General features: G+C 35.1%; 2 protein-coding genes and 1 long non-coding RNA gene across 5 annotated transcripts; 1 reads left to right on the top strand and 2 right to left on the bottom strand.

Moving 5' to 3' along the window:
• Positions 1-383: 383 nt before the first annotated feature.
• Positions 384-2,705, bottom strand: LOC145073010 (GTP cyclohydrolase I). Its single transcript, XM_079019553.1, has 2 exons — positions 1,971-2,705; positions 384-1,790 (listed from the first exon to the last, which is right to left on the bottom strand). Exons 1-2 carry the CDS (start codon positions 2,185-2,187, stop codon positions 643-645), a joined length of 1,365 nt encoding a protein of 454 aa, XP_078875679.1. The 5' UTR covers positions 2,188-2,705; the 3' UTR covers positions 384-642.
• A 2,910-nt stretch (positions 2,706-5,615) lies between these two features.
• On the bottom strand, positions 5,616-8,976 carry LOC145073314 (uncharacterized). 3 transcript variants are annotated; one of them, XM_079019863.1, is made up of 8 exons: positions 8,633-8,976; positions 8,339-8,548; positions 7,853-8,034; positions 7,522-7,696; positions 7,239-7,420; positions 6,909-7,141; positions 6,487-6,816; positions 5,616-5,896 (listed from the first exon to the last, which is right to left on the bottom strand). In XM_079019863.1, the coding sequence occupies exons 1-7, from the start codon at positions 8,737-8,739 to the stop codon at positions 6,520-6,522; spliced, it is 1,386 nt and encodes a 461-aa protein (XP_078875989.1). In that variant the 5' UTR covers positions 8,740-8,976; the 3' UTR covers positions 5,616-5,896; positions 6,487-6,519. The 3 variants fall into 3 exon arrangements, with proteins under 3 accessions (XP_078875989.1, XP_078875988.1, XP_078875987.1); XM_079019862.1 differs by having other exon boundaries at positions 5,616-5,724; positions 8,633-8,902; XM_079019861.1 differs by having other exon boundaries at positions 5,616-5,847; positions 8,633-8,902.
• A 7,837-nt stretch (positions 8,977-16,813) lies between these two features.
• LOC145074332 (uncharacterized) lies at positions 16,814-17,596 on the top strand. The gene is made up of 2 exons (XR_013691799.1): positions 16,814-16,970; positions 17,137-17,596. It is a non-coding gene; the product is annotated as an uncharacterized LOC145074332 (long non-coding RNA).
• Positions 17,597-22,427: the final 4,831 nt, after the last annotated feature.

Below are 22,427 nucleotides of genomic sequence, written 5' to 3' on the forward strand. Positions count from 1 at the left end.
TCACACCTAGTTTAAGTCAATAAATGCTTATAAAATCTTCATATCCAACTACTTAAAACTCCTTGTTACCGGTGTCGAACACTCAAACCATAATAAGTCAATAATCGTTTTCAAATAAGCAATTCCAAACACCCACTTAGTATGGTTGGATTATATAAAGAATGTTTACAAGATATTCTCCATACTTTTTTTTTTTTGAACGTCTATGAATTTATTAATCAACACACCAACTGGAAACTATACTAGTTATATCATGCTTCCCTATCAAGAAGGATTCGTATTATGAAACGGAAAAATTATCCACATATAATTTTTGGAATGTTGGCTCTTTTTTTCTATTGAACATTAAACATTTATGAGCTACCTTTTTTCCATCCTACTGATTGGGAGGAAAGAGAAGATATTGATAATCCATCTGTTTAGCAAAATAAAGACATTTAAGATTTGTGCTTCTACACTATCTATCTAGCTCTTAGTTCACAAGAAACTCCATGAATGAGTAAATGTAGACATATACTTCTGTTTCACCTTATTAGACACCCCTAAGAATGCAAAAATACAATATACTAATACAAGTTTATATAGAAGTGTGAAGTTTAACAACAAAAATTGCAGCAATCTAGAGTAAATTTACCTTATCGGTTACAAAGAATAGCTAGGAATGCTCTGCAAAAACTTACTTCTTGCTGCTGGATCATTTGAGAACCTACCAAGAACAGCAATGGTGGCTGTATTGCTACCGAATTTTTCAATCCCTCTAGAAATCATACAAGTGTGATTTGCTTCCACAACCACCATTAAATCTCCACCCAACAATGGAGCAACTGTCTCTGCAATCTGTCTTGTAAGCCTTTCCTGTACTTGAAGTTTGAAACCATAAAAATGAACTATTGATTGTAGAAGAGATTTCCCTTTCGGATTCACTTCTTCATCAGACATGTAACCTATATGAACTAAACCATAAAAAGGTAGTAAATGGTGTTCACAAAGTGACCATAATGATAAATTCAATTCAGACTTGATATGTTCTTTATAATTCACACGCCCGATTGTTCTCAAAGGGATACCATTAAACTCACTGAGTTCCATCTCCAAGTTTGAATCTTTAAAGCTCATGAGCCACTTGACAAATCGATTAGGAGTACCCATGAGTTCTTTTCTACATGGGTCTTGACCTAGGGATTGTATGATGGACCCCACAGCAGCAACCATTCCAGATTTTGAAGGTCCAGTTTTTAAAGATCTTGAAGGACACCAACAAGAAGCTTTAGTTCTTGAATGAATGGTTTCAAGATTGATGTCTTTATGTCTTAGAAGACCCAAAAAGTCAACCCACATGGCAGAATCGTCTTTTTCAAAAGAACCTGAACCAGACCCGACTACAACCTTGACCCATTTTGAGTGATCAGAGTCGAGACACCCAGGAGCAAAACTGGGAAAGTGAATATGTGAGCAGTGAAGAACGACAGCAGCACCAGTTGGTTTGATCCAATGTTGTAGAGCTAAACAGATTTCATCTGCTAAACGTTGTGGATCTTGGAGTCTTTTTGCAAAGATGTCGGCGACCCTTGAGAGTTTGCTAAGGCCCACAACACGTTGACCAGATGGAATATAGCCTACGTGGCATTTGACTTGGAATGGGAGTAAACAAGATTCACAATATGAAAACAGATCAAGATCTCTAACAAGAACAAGCCCACCAGCTCCTCCAGCTTGACCAACTCCATTTTCGACTCCTACTTCAGGAAATAATGCACCTTGGATTACGTCTTTCACCTTCTGATTGTAGCCTGGAGAAGAAATTCAAAATCATTAGAAAGATTTTCTAGATTGGTTGAGAGTTTGAAGTCACTGCTTTCAAACCAAATGCCAAATTTCTATGTAATTGTATCAAACTGTCAAACTAAAATACGATTGAAATGAAACACGGAATGAAGATAAGAGTGGTGATGTAATGAAAATGAGCGAACCTCTGGTCCCTTCGCGAAGAGCTTTGGCAACACGAAGAGGGGTTTTCCTAATCCCTTCTCTATTGATGTCTTCACCCAAGCCCTCTAGCAAAACTTTGACAGCATCTTCAATGACTACAGTCTGTGGGTCTTGCTCAAAATCAAGCTCAACACACCCACCGAGGTTTATCCCATTCTCTAGCCCCAAATCGTAATGACAATCATGCAAAGCTCCCATTGAACAAACCCTAATTGAATGAATCACAAACCCAGATGGGTTTGAATTGAATCTACAAATAAACCCTTCTCTCTTTCTCAATAAAATCAAATTTTGATTATAAATGTCCAAGATAAGAAAACCCCAGTATAAATCTGATAAACCCTAATCCCTTTTTCAATGGAAATGCAATCTATTATACCAAAAAAAAACAGCCAGAACGATCTGTATATAATCTTTGAACAAAACGAGGAAAAACAGAAAAACCCCAGGTCAGATAACACCGACAAAAGGATAGAATTTGATGACGAATGAATGAATCTTGGAAGAATGAAACCTGGTTCAAGAATCTTATCAAAGGGGGACGAGGGTTACCGAGGTACCAAGGAAGAAGAGGGGAGATGAGATATGTGTGTGCTGTGTGCGCAATTTGTGTGAAGTGTGTGAATATGTAGAGATGAAAGGAGTGCCATTGATTTTGGAATGTGTGATAGATACATACATACCTCTTTTTTTATTTGGAAAAAGATCAAATCTTTGAACTTGGACCATATTGCTTGCGACTTGCAAGTGCCGTTGAAGGTTTTGGCTTTTGTCGTTTTAATGTTGGTGGACACTTTTACGTTAAGATCTATGTCATTAATTTATAATATAACCGTTGAATCTCATTCAAAGAAGAAAAAAAATTATGATGTTTGATTCGGAATATTGAGTGGTAATAATATTTGATTATTTGCTAGAAATCTAAGATGCATTTAATACCAAAAATAAATAACCTTCAGACCAAATCATTAATAATAAGAAGGGAAAAGCACTTCAAAGCCACTTTAACCATCATTTATTTTGATCTACAAAAATCATTCATATTGGCTAAAAAGTTTAATATGGAAAGTGATTCGTACATAACAATTTTTATCCATACACAACAATTGGTGTGTTAAAATGTTGTATTGTATAACTATATAATGCATAAATTACTGTGTATTGCAAAAAACCGTTGTGTACGAATCATTTTCCGTTCAATATTATCATTTTAATATTGGCTAAAATGTTCAATATTATCATTTTAATCTGTTGATGTCTGTTTTATAGATTTCTTATTCTTAAAAAGTCACTCATGTTATAAAAAAAAGTTCGATGACCACTACTACCAATGCTAATACGAATGCATTTTTTATACTCTAAATAATAATATATTTATGTAAACATTCTATAATTTATTTATGTTCATCATAGAACTCTACGAATGCATTATTTATACTCTAAATAATAATATATTTATGTAAACATTCTATAATTTATTTATGTTCATCATAGAACTCTTATAATTTGTTTGAATGATCCATATACACATAAACAAAAAGTAAATAAAATGTTCTATCTTTTATGGAGAATACAAAAATAACCAAGATCTATATTTTATATTCATAAAAGTGTCTATATACAAACCCATTTTTATTTGTGTACCAAATAAGAAAGTAACATTGTTTGAAACTATATAGTTTATATGAATAGCCAATATACATGTGTAGTAATTTGTTTTTTGAATCATATGATGAAAAGAAATAAATAGTAGAATTTTTACATTAATATCTTGTTATTTCGACTATAAGAAATATATTCATGTTACCATTTGTAGTAGCGATCACAATGGACTTTTTTTAAAGCTTGTGTTATTTTCTTAGAACTAAATTACCTGCAAAATCGGCACCAACATGTCAATGTGTGGTTAAACCGGATTCATGTGAAACTTTAGTGTTTAATGTGCTTTTCCCTAGTAAAAATTGTTGATATGACTATTTTAATTCATTTTATCAGAATAAGAGAATTGTCAGTGATTTATAAGAATTATATTTTATAAGATACCAAATAAATAAATCTTATAAAAACACCTAAAATAAAAAAAGGATTGAATTGGCAGAATGTTAGTATATTTAAATAATCATGTTAATATTCATATAATTTCAATCATGCTAGAAGATCAAATTAGTTTTGCAGGTTGTTTGTAGTTGAGTTATAGCATTAAACCAAAAAGAACACTACCCAAGCAATGATGAGCTGTGGGGTGTTCCTCTTCTACAACGGGTTATATCGAGTACACTAGGAGAGCATAAAACCTCCATATCATTCAATTCATGTATTTAATGTCATCTCTTTAACTGAAGGGGATTGTAGAAGGGAGTCCTCAATACAGGGCATTTCCAAAGATTGAAGATGACTACAGCCAAAAATCCTCAAAAAATGACATGACCAAAGCAAATGATGAGTGAAGCTGGAGACAAGTTGTCATAAAAGAATGTAGAACATTGCAGAAGAAGGAACACAGGGAAAGTCCTTAAAATAGGGCATGCAACAACATAAACATTTTTATCGATAGAAAAAAAAAAATCAAGTAACTGTTTTAAAGTTTTCTAATATAATCTTAAACTACACCACCAATGTTAAAGTGCTAACAGAAATAAGGAGAGTTGAAAACGAGATATCATTAACCAAGAGGTATATATATATCCCCTACCCGATTGATCTCCAACACATTCATTTACCTTTAATTGAAGGCATGAGTAATGTTTATTTTAGTGAATATATCCCCATTAAGAATGACACCCAAAGTTAATACATAAAATAGCTTTTAAGCAATAATAATAATCATTTTAGTTCCAACCTACTAATTACACTTATCTCATGGTGGTCGCTAACTACAAAATAAACAATTGTTTCCCAGATTTGTTTTAACAAATTGCATTAAAAAAATTAGTGTTGATTTTGCAATTGTTGGTGAAGCTCACCAACCCCACTGTCACTGTGGACCTCCATGTTCAAATTGTGCATGTGAAGTTTCCACTTTCCAGTCCCACATATTTTGAATCCAGGTCAAAAAAAATAGCTTTAACTACCTTCCGTCAAAGGGCTGCCTAACATTTGCTTTATAGTTTATTATCATCTTTTATACGATTAAGTTTATTTTCATATAAATTTAAATCAATGAAATTATATTATTTCAAAAAAAGGTATGTGTGTGTGTGGGGGGGGGTATACGAGTCTTCAATTACAAATATTGATTTGTTTTAGGAATCATCTTTACTTTAGACCGAACCTAAACGGCTAAACCTGTTAGAACTAAAACAAGTAATCATCTTTACTTGAACGTAATTTATGTTAGAGCACTCATAATGATTTATCATAAATTACTTTTAAAGCTTATTTATTATATTAAACCAAATAAAATTTTATTTTAAAAAAACTTCTCTTGTGCATAAAAACCTTGAAGTCTTTTCAACAACTAACTCTAATCTTTTACTCCTTTGCTCACTTTTAACCCAACATATTCTTACTGAAGTCGTACAATAAATAAACAACACGATCAATAAATTACAACGGATTTCATCAAAACAAGATTGAAAAACTAATCGGTTATGATTATGGAAGCCAATTCAAGAGTTTGAGACCAATTGAAGAATCTTTTGACTTTTATTCAATCACTTGTAATCATACATGAAGCAAAGAGAAAACACAAGGCACAATATGAACTTGAAAGTGGGAATCAAAGAATGAACGCCCCTGATGGAAATCACATCGACAACTTTAGACCATCACTTCCATAAATTTACAAAATGGCCCCTGAACTTTATTTAATGCCACCTTTATCTAGACCATCACTTCCATAAATTTACAAAATGGCCCCTGAAGTTTATTTAATGCCACCTTTATCTAGATTATTGATTATCCAAGTCTACAAGATTGAAAGTAGTGACTTAGGGTACGTTTGGTTGTGGAAAACTGTTTTCATTTTCTAAAAAAATGTTTTCAGAAAAGAGAGTTAAGTTTTCATTTTTAGTTTGCAATAAAAATTTAAAAAAATGTGTTTGGTTGGAAGCGGTGAAGTTTTCATTTTCCGCCTTAGAAATTTGGAAAACTTTGGAAAACTGTAGAACTCACTTTTCTAACTTACATACAATTTGGAAAATTGAAAATTTTCATTTTCTTAAGAAAACTTTGGAAAAGTGAACGAACCAAACACGTTTTCAAAATTTCCATTTTTCTTGGAAAATTTTCCACAACCAAACGCACCATTAAACTCTTAATGGATCAAGAAAATCTTTCTACAAACACATTTTAGGTAAATTCATCATTATGGTCTCTTTATAAACACGATTTACAACTTTTTTTATAGTTTAGTTTATTATATAGATTACATGTCTGACGAAGAAGTGAACCCGAAAGGGAAATCTCTTCCACAATCAGTAGTCCACTTTTATTCACACCAAGTTGTTTTATACTATTTACACAGTTCAAGATATACTCAAACTTATATAAACATACCTGGTTTTTGGTTGACAAATGACAAATCTACCCCTACCAAATGTGACGAATCTTCGCCCAATCTATCTCCACACTTGGTTCACGAACCCTTCCCTTCTTTCTCTCTTTTCTTGATTCAGATTTAGATTTCCTACCCCTACAAACTTCCTTTACTTCCAGATTTGGTTTAAGAACACTTTCTGTGTTAACTTTCTTCATTTCAAGATCTGGTTTATGAACACTTTCTTCTTGAACTTTTTCAGAATGAAACCCATGAAGATGAACTGTGAAATAGAACACTCCCAGAGCTAATATCAGTACTGAACAAGCCCATATCTGAATCCTACAACCCTGAAAATATGTAAAATAGTCAACAATAGTCAACTCAGTTACATGCAAGATTAACACAAATATATCATTATTGATTTGTTACAGAGTCTTGCCTTGTTGATTCGAGGTTGGGATTTGAAAGGAAGGTTTCTATCTGCATGCTCAAGAGCATAACGCAGCAAGTCAACAATAGTCAACTCAGTTGTGACTTCATTGTTATCTGGAATGTCAAATGTTTGTTTACTTGGATGAACACCAAGAAGCTCTCCAAGATGAACACAAACACGTGCACGTTCAGATAATGTAAGTAGATCTCCATGTGTAATTGCAATAGCAGGTTTATGATCTGAAAAATGGATGATATGAGTGAAAAAGATATAAAAAAACTTATAGAATAAAATTGAAAAAAAAATGACATTTCATAATCCATATTCCATAGTAACCTTTGAAAGACAAAAATGGTGAACTGAAAACTTTAGAAACCATTTCTGTATACTGTGTGTCTGCTCCATTGCTGTCTAAACATTTCAGAATTGAAAGCCCGTTGACCACAAATATAACAAAGTTGACTTTCCTTCTTTCATAAGAGACGAATTTATCCTTCATTTTGGCGTTTGAAGTTGGGCTATATATCCGGAATAACATTTGAATAAGCATATAGCTAGACCAGTAGAACACTATGATAATCTGATGAGAAATAACAAATTATAATTTATAAAATTCAACCTTTTCACCAGTTCATTGTGAGAAACACCTTTTGTCATCCAGTGTTTGATCATCTCCAAATTTTCAGATAAATCATTTGAAAAGCTTTGAGTGTCATACAGGCAGAAAGAAGTTGAATTTCTTGGTATCATGTATTCGTGGAGGAAGGAAGTTCCATTTCCAATGGATGAATTATCTGAAACAATCAATCAAAGATTATTAATTTCATTGGAATGATTGAAAATACAGAAAGTATATATATATATATATATATATATATATATATATATATATATATATATATATATATATATATATATATAATGCACAGAATTGTGAAATGAAAGAATACATGTGACTTGGGCTCTTTCTGGTGCAAATTTGTCATCTTCAAAAACCCTTGAGATTCTGTTGATGAGACTACTTTTCCCAGATCCTTTTGGGCCGATTAATAGAAGTGTTGTTGTTTTTGGCAAGTTGTAGTCATTCATGGTCATCCCTCCTACGTTTTCTACCCATGATCCAGGGGTATAGCTGGAAAAAAAACTGAAAAGTTTCTCAAAAAGATCCTATTTATGGGGGTTTTGTATATGCTACTGCTACCTCATATTGCAGATTCAAAATTCTGATGAACAATAAAGAGAACTAATCAAATAACTAAAGAAAGCAGGAAAAGGCAGGAAAGGAATTTACCGAGATTTTACAGCCTGAAATTTACAAACTCTGATAGATTTCTAATTGAAGGTAGAAGTAAAGATAGCAATTGAGCTCAACTTAAATCGAACTTCGCCTATAAGATATAGTCTCATTAATGGGTTCATATGATGATAAACAGTACCTCAAAATTTTACTTTTAGCCACCTCGATATTCAAAGCCCGGTGCTTCAATTCATCGTAATTCTTAAGAACTTGTGCGTAGACACTGTGCGTTCTTGTTTCATTTTCTTTGCTCTTCAAAGTGTTATAAGAATCTCGGAAGCTCGTAGCATCAGATTCTGTAAACACGGATTCGTTCTCGTCCGTTGTTTTGGCTTTCAAACCACCTGGCCTGAATCAAGAAATTATTACTCACGATTCATCTTAAATTGTTTTGCAGTTCAACAATTTCCAGCTTTTAGACAAGAAAACATACCTTGAAGTGGGTATTACGCTCAAACGATCAAGGAATTGCTGGTTGATGGAGGATAGGTCTTCATCGTCGATGGAGGAATCCGGAAGAGAAATTGTATCACCGCCCATTACTGCTTGGAAATTGGAACGGCGGTGGGTGAAAGTCGACGGATAAGGGTTACAATTCCTGCGCAGGCTTACGGTGGAGGAGGTGGCGTTTTTTGGAGTGTGCAACTGGTTATTAGTTATTACTACACTTTGACTTTGGCCTCTTTCTTTATGTTTGTCTGTATTGCAGAACTCTCCCCAAGGTTTTGCAATGAAACAAGTTGAGCCTCTTAATCGGTTAATCTTTTGATGATGATAGTTTTTCTCTTTTGTTAATTAATCTGTTATGTAATAACAGAAGGGTTTTCTTGGTTGATACTAGAGTTGTAAACGTATCAAACATATACTAATATCTTTGTTTGTTTAAGTTTAACTAAACTAAAAGATTAAATTATTCCTTACACCTAAACAAACACATTTTTTTGTTTGTGTTTGTTTGCTTAAAAATATTTTTTTTGTGTGTTTATTTGTTCTTGTTTATTAATGTGTTAAATGAACAAAAACAAACATAAACATAAATAACAGAAAAATTCAAAATATAAAGTCTAATCTATTGGAAATGATGTTCTAAGGTTATTAACTATTTTATAGTAATATTTTTAATGATAGTAGGGTTTGGATTGGCCTATGACACAAATAAGATTAATGATATAGATAAAATAAGTTGTTATTTATTAAAAATTTATGAGTTAATTATAAATTATTTTGGTAATTAATTAAATTGTTTTAATTAATTAAAGACTTGAATATTAATTAATTCAATATATTAATTGCAATATTATAGAAGCTCCTAGAGAGCTTGATATGGACGGTTTTGATTGCATTCTGTCATGGATAAGGTAACTTTCAAATAAGATAAGGATAAACCCTAAGAGTTTGTATCCATTAGGGATTTATCTACAGTCTATATATAGACTGGTAGGTAGAGATGAGTTATAAAACCGGAAAAATCATTAAACGGTCTGGGTATTGGGTTCCAAAATTAATCTTATTCGGGTACAGGTCCAACGGGACCAATTATTTCGGGTTTTTGAACCGGATATCTAAAAAAACGAAACCGAGTTTAATGGACCAAAACCGGACACTAAAGGGTTATCAAAAAGAATACGCCTAATTCATCTGTTTAATCTACTCGACGACAAAGGCTTCTAAAAAAATCTTCTGTGATCAACATCGACTACAACATTCATCAATCTCGTTTGCCCTTTTATGTGATCGACGACAAGAGACCATAAAACCAGAATGTTACAAATATTTGTCTTATAGGGGAAGGGCATTAGAGGTATTTAATGTTCTTCGAGAGTATATGTCGTTAAAGTTTATGAAAATTCTTTTGGGTTTTTCGTGAAGTTATATCCGATGTGGGTTTATAATTTGGTGCCGTTAAATTTACCATATAACACTCCAATTAGGTGCATCATGATCTGATTATGGAAATGCAATGATTTTGGTGTTGTTTTTAATTTCAGGGCACAAACATTTTGTTCGACCTCTCTAGTGATTTATATAAAATGTTTGATGTAAAAAACCATAACAATTTAATTAATGTACATAACTTGAAAAAAAAAAACTGAAATATACTGTTTTGCAAAATAGGTTTTTGATTTGAAGTGGTTATCGGCACAAAGTTTTTATTAAAAAGTATTCCAGGTTACCAGTGACGAATCTAAAATAGAAAACCACATTGTTCCCTAACCGAGTTCAATCATGTTGATTCAAAAAGAAAATTAGGTTAGATTGGGTCGGTTCAACCAGAAAATAACTAGTTTAAAATATATAAAAATTGGTGTTGAAAGGACCAAGCCCAAATCGGTATTTCTTTTAAAAAAAATAACTAAAACAAACTTATACATGGAGTAAATCAGTCAAAAACATGCCTAAACAAGTTTCTGGTGTCAAAATGTGAAAGAGAAAACATATATTCATAAAGGAAACATGTTCACTACTTTGTTCTTGGAGTCGATGTGAGACTTTTTTATGTCATTGAATATGATATTTCTTATATCGTGTATAGTTTATATATTTTTTTTCTTCCTTTTTTACCAAACACATTTAGGTAGGTCATACAAAATATTTAAGGTAGGTCCTAAATATATTTTATATATAACTTATTGTAAAAAAATTAAATTTAGGTGGGTCAAGTGACCCACCTTGGCACACTATAGCCTCGCCACTGTGGGTTACAATAGATATTTTTTGTGTAAAAATTTCGGGTTCCGATTTCATTTACGAGTTTTCGGTTATTTATGGGTCTAATACACGAATCTGGTTCCAATTATCATTTTCCGGTTCCAACCGGTTCTATATCCACTATACCCGATTTGATACACGGAACCGGTTACCGTATACCAGTCCAGTTCTTGGTTCTTATTATCCTTTAATTCCGGGTTTCGGGTTTTCCGGTGTAACGTCCGTGTTTCCAGGCTAGGCATTATCATTAATGTAATAGTCTAGGTTAACCCTTGTAACTCTTTTTGAAGTATTAATGATGAAATATTTGAGTATTATGTGAATTATATGAATTATGTGTTTATTTTCTTAATTATTATAATTTAATGAATTAAGAATAAAATAAGCGTCAAAATTAAAGTGTGAGATAATCCTGATATCTTTACATAAAGTTGTAGTGTTCGAAACAAGGATTTCGAAGATATAAAGAATGCCGAAATCCGAGTTATAACGAACAAGTTATGACATGTCGATGTTTCGCGACAGAACCGGCAACGCTGAATGACATAAAAAGTGAAATTTACGTTAGAGCGATATTTATCCCTAGTGATCTAAACGAAAGTCGTAGAGTTCGTTAAATCGAGAGCGTGCATAAAAAGAACGCCCAAATCTGATTTCGTATGAGGAAGTTATGATTTTCCGAAGTTTCGACTTAGCGGTATGCAGCCCGAATACTCGATTTGAGATCGAGCATTTTTCAGCCGAAACAATCTAAACGAGAATCGAAGATCTCGTTAATAGTAGTGAAACGATAAAAAGACAGGCGAAAACAGACGTCAGATGAAGAAGTTATGAATTTATAACGGAGTTTTCCTGTCCCGGCCTACTAAAAATAAATAATAAAAATAAATTCAAAATTAGCCGACGGAGTCTAAACAAAAGTTGTAGAGCTTAGTCTCACCTACGCGTGGATATAAAGAACGTCGAAAATAGAGCTCGTATGCGAAAGTTATGAATTTTTGAAGATCGTGGCACGAATACCAAAGCTTATCCGAAGAGAGCTTGGGGATGTGTGGTACGCCCAGCATATGAAATGGGTACGTGCAGCGTACTGCTGTTTTCCTCGGTCTAGACGAGGCCACGTTCCCCCACCTGAAGTTCGCCATGTGGAAGCCTTATCTGGAGTAAGCCCAACGTAGGGCCTCGGTACGCCCAGCGTAGTCCGAGGTCTCGCTGCTATAAAAGGGCATGCGAGGCTGCCGATTTCTTTTGCCAAAATCCTTTCTTTCTCTCCCCAATTTTCCTCGTTTTGCGTGAAACTTATACCCCGAAGCCCCGGTATCATTCCCGAGTCCCGAAGCAAGTCCCGAAACCCCGAAGATCCCTAAAAATGTAAGATTTCCGAGCTGAAGCTCTGCCCGCGAGAAGCCCGGTTTTTTTTGTGAAGATCTTCCAGATCTACCGAAGAATACTACTTCTACAAGCTGTAGTGTTGTCCGATCATCTACTCATCAAGTGAGTGTGTAGTCACTTTCTTCTAACGCATAATTATGAAGTATTTTAAACGAATTACATGTTATGTGTATATTTTGTTGTTATATGTGTGAATGTATATTCACTTTCTTCTATCTCATAGATATGATTTATTTTATATGAAATACATGTTTTGTGTATGTGTCTCATCTGTTGTTTGGAATATGTATTGAATGAGAATGCTATACAGGTTTTAAACTATATATAAATATATATATATATTTTTATCTACTAATATGTTGGGTAGAACATGGGTAGATAGTTGATGTGTGATAAACAGATGAGAGGCCTCGATGTTGTTTTTGATTTAGTCATCTAGCTGAGTTTAGATGACGACCACATACTTTTCTAGACAGTCATGTGGAACGCTAGCAGGCTCGCCACCTGTAGGTGTTAATGAACTTGGGTGTTCATTCGTTGTACTCCATCCCCCTCATGGTTGCCTTATTTGACATATATTACTGGGAAACCCCCGAATGCATGTGTTGTCGCCCCGATGAAATATTCCTAGACTAGGTCCCTTGTGTCAGTTGTTTTAGGGACATAAATTGAGAATAACGGGAATGGGTAATGGGGTTATTGTTGGTTAATGAAAATAAATTTAATTACTTATTGTGGGTTGAAAACCTTATATGCTCACCAGGCTCCCAAACCTGACCCACTCAGGTAGTGGCGCCAGGGCATAAGTTGGATGACTTGTCAAGTTATTTTTGAATTATAGACTTGTTGTCGTAAATAATTTTTGTAAGGTCTGTATTGAAATGTTTATGCTTTTGGTCTGTTTATCGGAACATGACATCCCGAGTATTGTAATATAATTAAAAAAAATACATTTCTTTAAGAAATGCTTTAGTAAATCTTATTTTTATCATATTTTGTTTTGGGAACAAATTCCGCAACTCTTTTAATCAAAGGATTACTTTGAAATTAGTTTAAAAGCATAAATTAAACCGGTCTTTTCTGGCCGTGATTTTGGAGATGTCACATCCGGGTTCGGGTAAAAACCAATTTTCATCCCTATTGGTAGGGGTCAAACCCTGAAGTTGTTATTCACTTTAGAATAGTCTCGCTCTCTCCTTCATACAAAATTCAGAACCCCTCTCCCAGGATTAGTGGATTTCGCATAAACCCTACTCTAAGGTTCTTCCAATTTGCTTTTAGTGTTTGTAGACCTGACTTTGTTAGAGAGGTTCTACGTTGGATCCTTCATCCACTACAACAATTAACATTCACGATATCTCAATAAAGGAACCAAATGGTTAGTATGTTCTTCTTTCTTGTAGTTTTAAAAGTATGTCGTTATAGCTAGTAAAACCTATATCTGAAGTATATATACACTTAGGTAAATCTCTAGATTTTTTCACTGCCTTCTTGATGTGTATTGATGCTAATAAAACCCCACAATGGTATCACAACTGTAACATCCCAAAAATACGAGCCAAAAGTTTCATTTTTAAAACATATACTTAGCAAAACATTTGAAATAAAACGTTCACCGATCATAACATTCTATAAAGATATCGCATGTCTGGAAAAACATTTCATAAAACATAATAATGTCAGAGTACAAATCCCCAGGAAGATCTCATAGTGCGGAATACAGGGCATGTGTGTGATGGGCCGCTACCGCGCCAGCTCTTTCCCCTTCGAAGAAGAGGTACCTGAAACCAAAACTGAAAACTGTAAGCACGAAGCTTAGTGAGTTCCCCCAACATACCACATACCATACAATCACATAACATACATACATTGTCAGGCATATCTGGGTGCCCGACCTACCCCTTTGGTCCTCTCAACCGGATACTGTCTAGTATATCTGGGAGTTGGCCTCCCCTTCGGTCCTCTCGACCGGATACTGACCAATATATCTGGGAGCTTGCCTCCCCTTCGGTCCTCTCGACCGGATACTGACTAGCATATTTGGGTGCTGGTCTCCCCTTCGGTCCTCTCGACCGGATACTGGGGACTATTTCACCCCCTACTACTACCACATAACACATATATCTCATAATCTATCTAGCATGGCTGGGCATGACCGCCCCTTCGGCCCTATCGACCGGTATACTGGGGACTATCTCCCCCTACTGTCACTAGCACATAGCATCATATCATACTAACACAATAACATATCACAGGTAGTAGCAACCCTAGATGAATATCACAGAGACAAACATCTATCATACAATCCTACTGGTGGGCCGGCATTGTGGCCATAGACCCACCGCTACTGGAAGGTAACTCACCTCAAAGTAGCTGCTGATTTGCGTGGGAACTGACTGTCTTCTGCTGCTGCCGCTCCGGAAATCCTCCGACTATAATTCCCACAAAACCCTTAGTCAAATACTGCTAACTGACCTCAGGGTAAAATGACCATTTACCCCTAACCAACCACGAGTCCAAGTCAAAGTCAACTGCCAGTTGGCCCGACTTGCTGAGTTGACTTGCCAACTCGCCGAGTCCCTATCCCTTTGTCCGACCATAAACCCGTCTCTACTCGTCGAGTTAAGCATTGACTCGACGAGTTCTCCTTCTAAACTAAAGGCCAAAAGTCTTTCATCCTACTCGCCGAGTTCATCTTCATCCGAAGAACACTCTATGCTGAGACTCGCCGAGCTATATGAACAACTCGCCGAGTCTATTCTTGAGGCAAGAATATTGCCTTGAACTCGCCGAGTCATGGCATTGACTCGCCAAGTTACTTCATGAGTGAGTCTGGCTTCCGACCCACTGAGTCACACCCCATGACTCACTACTCCAACCTACAACACGAAAAGGGGGAAAACTCGGGGACTCGCGACTCGACTCAACGAGTCGGCCACATGCAAATACTATACATGCGATTCTGCTTGAATCCAGCTCATGCATGCCATTCATAGATCTGGGTTTCTAGGGCCTGATTAACACGTAAAGTTTCCAACTTTACGTGTAAATAAACACCCATGAGGGTTTTAGGGCTCAAAATGCACCAAAAGAGTAGATCTAGGGCTTTCATGCAATATGGCTCCATAAAGGCAGTAGATCCAAGCTCCTGGAGCTCAATCATGCCTATATCTAGAGGCTAAATAACTTATTACCAACCCTAATACACAAACAAGCTTGGGGAAAGGCTCAAGAAGGACTTTCATGGAGCTACAAGGGACAATAAGCATGAAAACAGAGGGAAACTGAGTTATACCTCAAGGAAATCACTGAGATAACCCAAATATGCCTGGCATCTTTCTTCTCTTCTTGATCTATTCTCCTTCCCTCTCCAAATCTTCAAGAAAACACACCAAAATGCTTCAAACTCACAAGGAACAAGGCTTGAACGAAGTATAGAGCTCTGAGGGTGAAAGGGGCGAGCTTGGGGGCGGATAAGAGGGTTTAAATATGGTGCAAACCCTTGAAATTTAGGGTTTCATCAGATAGCTAGGACTCGTTGAGTCCAGAATGTGGACTCGCCGAGTCGCCAACTTAAACGTGCTCCCAAACCCGTCTCTACTCGGCGAGTCGGGCCTACAACTCGCCGAGTCCAAGGCTAAAAATGAAAATACTTAGATAGATTTTACGTACCAGGAACCAGGTGCTACAACAACCTAATAGGTTTTGGTTGTATTATACAAACTTTGTAAAATTTGAAGAAAACAAAGAAACATGCTCGGCGTAGGCGTGACACACCCCTTGCTGGATACGGCGCGTGTGACGATTTTCTAGGTTTTCAGATTTATCTGTTTTTCAATAAAAATTGGAGTGATGGAGATTAGTGCCCATAACCATAACAAGCTTGGTAATATTACTATAAATAACAATGTCATTTTAGGTTACACGTAAGAACAAAATGAAGCAGATCCGAAAATATATTTATTTGAGGGATTTGTTATTAATTAATTAATAGTAAATAAATGGAATATGAAATATTTCAGGATGATTTGAAAACATTAGATATTTATTATTATATTTGACAATTATCTCTAGGATTTCAAATCATCTCCCTAGATGGCTCCAAATCCCATCATCCCTAATAAATGAAAATAGTTTTGCCACATGTCACTCTCTCGTTAACTTGGACACATGTCATTTTTTGGTATTTTTGAATAAATGTTTTTTCTATGTGTCATTTTCTCATTGTTTATCTTTTTTTAATTAACACATCATATTTACACCTCAATTAATAATTGTCTTATTTAAAACTAACCATTAAATTACAATATTACAACTCATATACTATTAAATATGTTTCCTTTTAAATTCAAATTTTAAATTTCAAATTTCAAATTTAAATAAATTTTTGTTTAAACCTTCATATTTAATTTTTTTTTTGTTTTATCCAACCCTATAACATACGGGTCACGCGACTAGTTTTTAATATGTGTGAAATATACCTCTAACTTGTCAAATTTTGGAATCTAAAACCCCTAAGAGGATGTTTGGTATAGGAAACTATGAGAAGAGAAATGGAATTGTTTCCATTTCTCTTGTTTGTATAACATGATTATGCCCTAAACAATTTTTCTACTAGTCGAATATTGGCAACCCATCGAAGACTGGCAACGAACAATTATGCAAATAAGGTAATATTTTTCCGTATCATCGATTTAATTGATGTTGTTTTGTTGTAATTTATTAGTTTTTGTGAATCATAGTTTGTTTTCTGCACCGTTTAACCTCTTGATCTTGACTTCTTCCACCTCTTGAATAGAGGATGTAAGTAATCCGTAGCTGGTTTGTTTTCTGCAGGGTTTAACCACTTGAGGGTGTTTGAAAGTTGTGGCCTGTTTATCTCATTCTTTTTTTTATGTTGCGCATTAGTATACGGGCTTTCAGAGGAGTTGTTGACCTTCAAAACATTCAGAGATGTTGCACACAACACCTGCTCGATCAAATGTCACAGTTAGTCTTCAAACACAAATACAAAATCATAGTTAGTATATCGAGTTCTTACCTTAGACATGGTTGCAAAAGGGCTTCCTTTGGGTACCCTCCTTCTCTCCAAGTGGGAGATCAATATTGTAAGTAGTTATTACCCATGTTTATGAGTTTATCTTTTGTTATGGTGCTTTTGAAATGACGACCTGGTTTGATAGTTTGTAAAACAATGGCTACGTTATGGTATGTTTTAAGCAATACATATGTTATGGTCCATGCTAGTTTTTCATGGGGTATTGTAGTAGCATAAAGGCATAAAATTATCAATTAATTTTATTGTTATTCTTGGTCAGCTTGCTCCACTTTGGCGATTTGAGAATATAAAGTTGGAGTATATTGTAAAATCTTTGATCATGGTAGAGCTAACTATACTTTGTATAATCAAAATTGAAAATTGAAAATTTATAAACATAAAAGATGACAAATTTACAAATTAAGATGTACATCATATGATCATAACAACATTATTGTAAAAAAAAATATTGTTTGAAAATGAATAAACTTGGTAAAAAAAAATTATTTCCATATCCTTGCTTAATGCAACCAGGAGAAATGATTCTCAAGAACAGTTTAATTCTCTTTTTCTTCTTTGTATTTCCATTCTCTATTCCAATTCCATTTGGACCCTAAGTTCTAACTGTACCAAAAGTAGGCAAGACCTCGTAGCCCATATTTTGAATCAAGATTCAACATCCCTGAAACCCCACCCCGACTATTTCTATTTTCTAATCTCTAATGCAATCGAAGTGGATGGAAAAGAACAAAAGAAGCATAAAAGCTTACACATGGAAAAGCTTAAAAGCGAAGAGTTTAGTTGTGGGTTGTGTGATTGTGTGTGAAACACGTAAACAAAACAATAGCCACTTCATGTATCTACTTGAAACCACCACGACCCTACACACACAGAGTATCCTTTTCTTGTATGTTTCTACTTTTCTTTTTAATCTTGCATTTGGTGCAATGTTACTGATTCACCTTAGCCTTTACCCCACTAGACGAAACAATGTGTTTATAAACATAGCGGCTTGTTAATTGCAAATCGACGGAGCAGCCGGAGAAGATTAGTGGTAGGGATTTTAACAATTAAAAAACTAATAGTTAAACTTTTTCAATATTAGATTATTAGTAAACTTTTTCAATATAAACCTAGTAATGGAACATGAAAACCTATATATTTACATTTTTAATAGAAATATAGCAACTTCATTTATAAGTGTCGGACATGTAACCACAGTGATATTGTTATGACTTAAGAACAACCACGGACGCAGATTATAAGGTTAAACACTATTTTAAACAATATATATATATATATATATATATATATATATATATATATATATATATATATATCCATATTTGGACAAGATAATTATATTGACTTGGTTAATATAAGTTAGAAAAAGGTGCATATAACATGCATATGATATGAGAGAAAAGAAGTAGACATATAATTAGAGAAATTAAATATCCCTCTACCTTTTGTTCCTACAAATCCTCCTACACATTTAAATAATGACATATGTCATATTAGTATCCTAAAATATCTTTAAATTTCATTAAATAAACATTAAATGTTATACATGTCACCATTTCGTTTTGCACTTTGACGAATTTGGGACTTTTGCTAGAGGTTGCAATTCGACTTTCATATCAGTGGTTCCTAAGGTCAAAGATCCCATCTCTCTCACAGATTACCGGCCCATCAGCCTTATGGGATGTATGTCTAAAATCATTTCGAAAATCCTTGCCACCCGAATTAAATCTGTTATCGGGGATCTTATTGGAGATGTATAGTCAACGTATGTAGAAGGCAGGAGTATCTTAGACGGCCCACTAATGATAAATAAACTAATTTCTTGGTCAAAAGTGGCTAAAAGGAAGATTTTAATGTTCAAAGTTGATTTCGACAAAGCCTTCGATTCCATCAACTGGGAATATCTTGATTCGGTACTCTCACAGATGAGTTTTGGTAGTAAATGGAGACAATGGGTCCGTGGCTGCCTCCACTCATCCCGGGCCTCAGTGTTAATCAATGGTTCACCAACTTGTGAGTTTGGAATATCTAAAGGAGTTCGACAAGGAGACCCTTTATCCCCTTTCCTCTTCGTCATTTCCATGGAAGGCCTCAATGTAGCACTCGAAGCTGCAAAGGTAAACGGTACCTTCAAAGGCATCCAAATCCCAAATCACGGCCCCACCCTATCACACCTGTTTTACGCGGATGATGCCTTATTCGTGGGTGAGTGGTCCAGATCCAACCTAAAAAACTTAGCCAGCATTCTAAAATGTTTTAACGCATCCTCGGGCCTCAAAGTCAATTTCCATAAATCAAAGGTTTTTGGAATTGGAACCTCAATTAGAGAAACTGAGAACTGGGCTAGCATTTTTGGGTGTGAAGCGGGTTCATTCCCCTTTAACTATCTCGGAATTCCGATTGGAGCAAATATGAATTTGTGCAAAAACTGGAAACATATCATCGATAAATTCCAATCCAAGCTATCTACATGGAAATCAAAGACACTCTCATTCGGGGGTAGATTGACACTAATCACCTCGGTCCTAGGGAATCTTCCCACTTACTTCTTCTCTATGTTCAAAGCCCCGAAGGCTGTCACGGATAAACTTGATCAAATTAGACGGAGATTCTTATGGGGCGGAGATGACAGCAAAAGGAAAATCCATTGGGTGTCTTGGGACAAAGTTGTTGCTCCCAAATCGGAAGGCGGACTAGGAGTGGGAACTATTCGTACCTTGAATACTAGCTTGCTAGTAAAATGGTGGTGGCGACTTAAAACTGAGAAAAACTCCCTTTGGGTTAAAGTTGTAAAAGGTATTCATAATCTTCACAGCAAACCTCATGATTATCTTTCAAATCTAAAAATAAGTGGCGTATTGAACAACATTGCAGCATGCAAGAATGATCTCAAAAAAGTTGGGTTGGACACTATGGATGTTTTTCAATTAAACATCATATCCAGTGATAATTCATTTTTTTGGTATGACAAATGGTTAGGTCTGGTTACACTTGAAGAAAAATACCCATCTCTGTTTGAGTTGGAATCCAGGAAGAAATGTTTGGTGTCTGACAGATTTATAGACAATCAATTTGAAGCTCATTGGAAATCCAACATGATTGATAACATCGAAATTAGGTGCATCAATAATCTCAAAAACGAGTTATCAAGGGTACATTTGGAACCGGGAGAAGATCAATGGGCTTGTGCACTAGATAATGGCAGCCAGTTCACTGTAAGCTTGCTAAGGAAAAAATTGGAACATTTACAATACCCTGATTGTGTTTTACCAACTTTTAAATGGAGTAAGGTAACTCCGATCAAAGTCAACTGTTTTATATGGAGAGCGATGCAAAGGAAGATTCCATCCGCAGTGGCATTGAAATGCAAAGGGGTTGATATAGAAAATGATAACTGTGGCGCTTGTGTTAACAGATTGGAATGCTCTGATCATATTCTGGTATAATGTCCATTCGCATGTGAAGTCAGGAAGATTATTTTCAATTGGTGTGGTTTACAACAGGTTGAGTTCTCATCAGTTGGAGAATTAATCATTTTTGCAGAATTGGGGAAGCAACTCAAGGAAGGCGATAAGATTCCTCAACATATGTCATGGCCTAATCTGGATCCTGTGGAAACTTAAGAATGAGTGGGTGTTCAATGGAGTATTTCATACTCCCATTTATGGTGCAGGGGCAATTAAGTCGATGGTGTACTTCTGGACAAAGAACAGAGACAATGAAGGAATAGGTGATTGGGATAACTGGACCGTGTCTCCATTTATACTTTAAGTTCATAATAATGTATATCATTCCATGTATGTTTCTGCTTCGACCTTGTACTTCCGTTCCCCTGCTAGTTACTTGCTAGTAGTGGTTCGTTTTTATTAATATTATTCGCCGTTTCAAAAAAAATAATAATAAATAAAAATAGGAGGATATTTAATTTCTCATATAATTATATCAATAACTTGGTTAATGCTTAATACTCTGTATAATTAATGCTTCAAACATAAATGTTTGGTATTTATTAACAGTTTTAGTTGGCTTTTGTGGTTCTTGTATTAATTAGTTTCTTTGGGTGTTCTTCTTTTAATTCACTCTTTATTGTATTGTACATTGTCGGCTCGTAGGTTCTTGTATTATTTTGTTTCTTTGGGTGTCCTTTTAATTCGCTCTTTATTGTATCTGTACATTGTCGGTTCATAGGTGGTTGTTTTGTGTTTTTTATTAATATATATTGCATTACCTTTCTAAGAAAAACATATGTTTTAAATTGACAAAACTGCACAAATGGTCCCTATGGTTAGCCGAAAATTGTCACTTTGGTCCAAAAAGTTTTGGACTAGCACCAGAGGTCCAAATTTTTCATTTTGTTGCGGTTTTGGTCCAATTTCCTTTAAACTTTTTCATAATGACAATTTTGCCCTTACTTTTATATTTTATAGTTTTTAATTTATTTAAATATTTTTCTGAAAATAAAATTTGTCTTTTTTACTTGATTTTTATAATTTTTATAAAGAAATAAAAATAAATAAATAAAATATGCAATCTCTCTCTCTCTCTCTCTCTCTCTCTAGCTAACAAGAACACCGGAAAGTCTGAACACTACCGTCGGAAAAGATAAACGCCACCACCGAAAATGATGAACGTCACCACCACCACGACAGGTCGAAACATCTAGCCAATATGACCACTGTAAGTCAACATCACCACCATCTCCTTGAAAACCTCATATCTGAAAAGTATAATCGGAAACCACCGCTACCATTTCTGTGGCGACTCCGACAAAAGGGTTCTAACCCATTTTTCCACCACCCATTTAGCCGGACCGCCACCATCGATGGCACCCATTTTTCCACCACCTGGTAACTTAAAACCACAACAAATCTTATCTGCAACTTGAAGAAGGGAGGCCCGACGCCATCTTCCTCATCAAATATTAGGTCTTTGCCGCCTTCGTTTCTCTACATCTCCGGCGCTTCGTCGTTCCTCAAATCTGAAAGCCTCCACCAACCTTCGAAAGGAAAACCCTCATACCTGATAGCCTCCACCGCTATTTGGGAACCCTAACCCTAGCGCCGTC

Source organism: Lactuca serriola, chromosome 9 (genome assembly GCF_051521515.1).
Source record: "Lactuca serriola cultivar US96UC23 chromosome 9, Lser_US96UC23_V15, whole genome shotgun sequence".
Taxonomy (NCBI): Eukaryota; Viridiplantae; Streptophyta; class Magnoliopsida; order Asterales; family Asteraceae; genus Lactuca; species Lactuca serriola.

What these genes read in the sequence shown, in the direction of transcription:
- LOC145073010 (XM_079019553.1), bottom strand. Translation starts at nt 2,187, where the DNA reads ATGGGAGCTTTGCATGATTGTCATTACGATTTGGGGCTAGAGAATGGG. An exon ending in TCTTCGCGAAGGGACCAGAG is followed by an intron (nt 1,791 to 1,970) that starts GTTCGCTCATTT and finishes TTTCTTCTCCAG; the next exon opens with GCTACAATCAGAAGGTGAAA.
- LOC145073314 (XM_079019863.1), bottom strand. Translation starts at nt 8,739, where the DNA reads ATGGGCGGTGATACAATTTCTCTTCCGGATTCCTCCATCGACGATGAA. An exon ending in AGAAAGAGCCCAAGTCACAT is followed by an intron (nt 7,697 to 7,852) that starts GTATTCTTTCAT and finishes TGATTGTTTCAG; the next exon opens with ATAATTCATCCATTGGAAAT. An exon ending in CACAATGAACTGGTGAAAAG is followed by an intron (nt 7,421 to 7,521) that starts GTTGAATTTTAT and finishes CCGGATATATAG; the next exon opens with CCCAACTTCAAACGCCAAAA.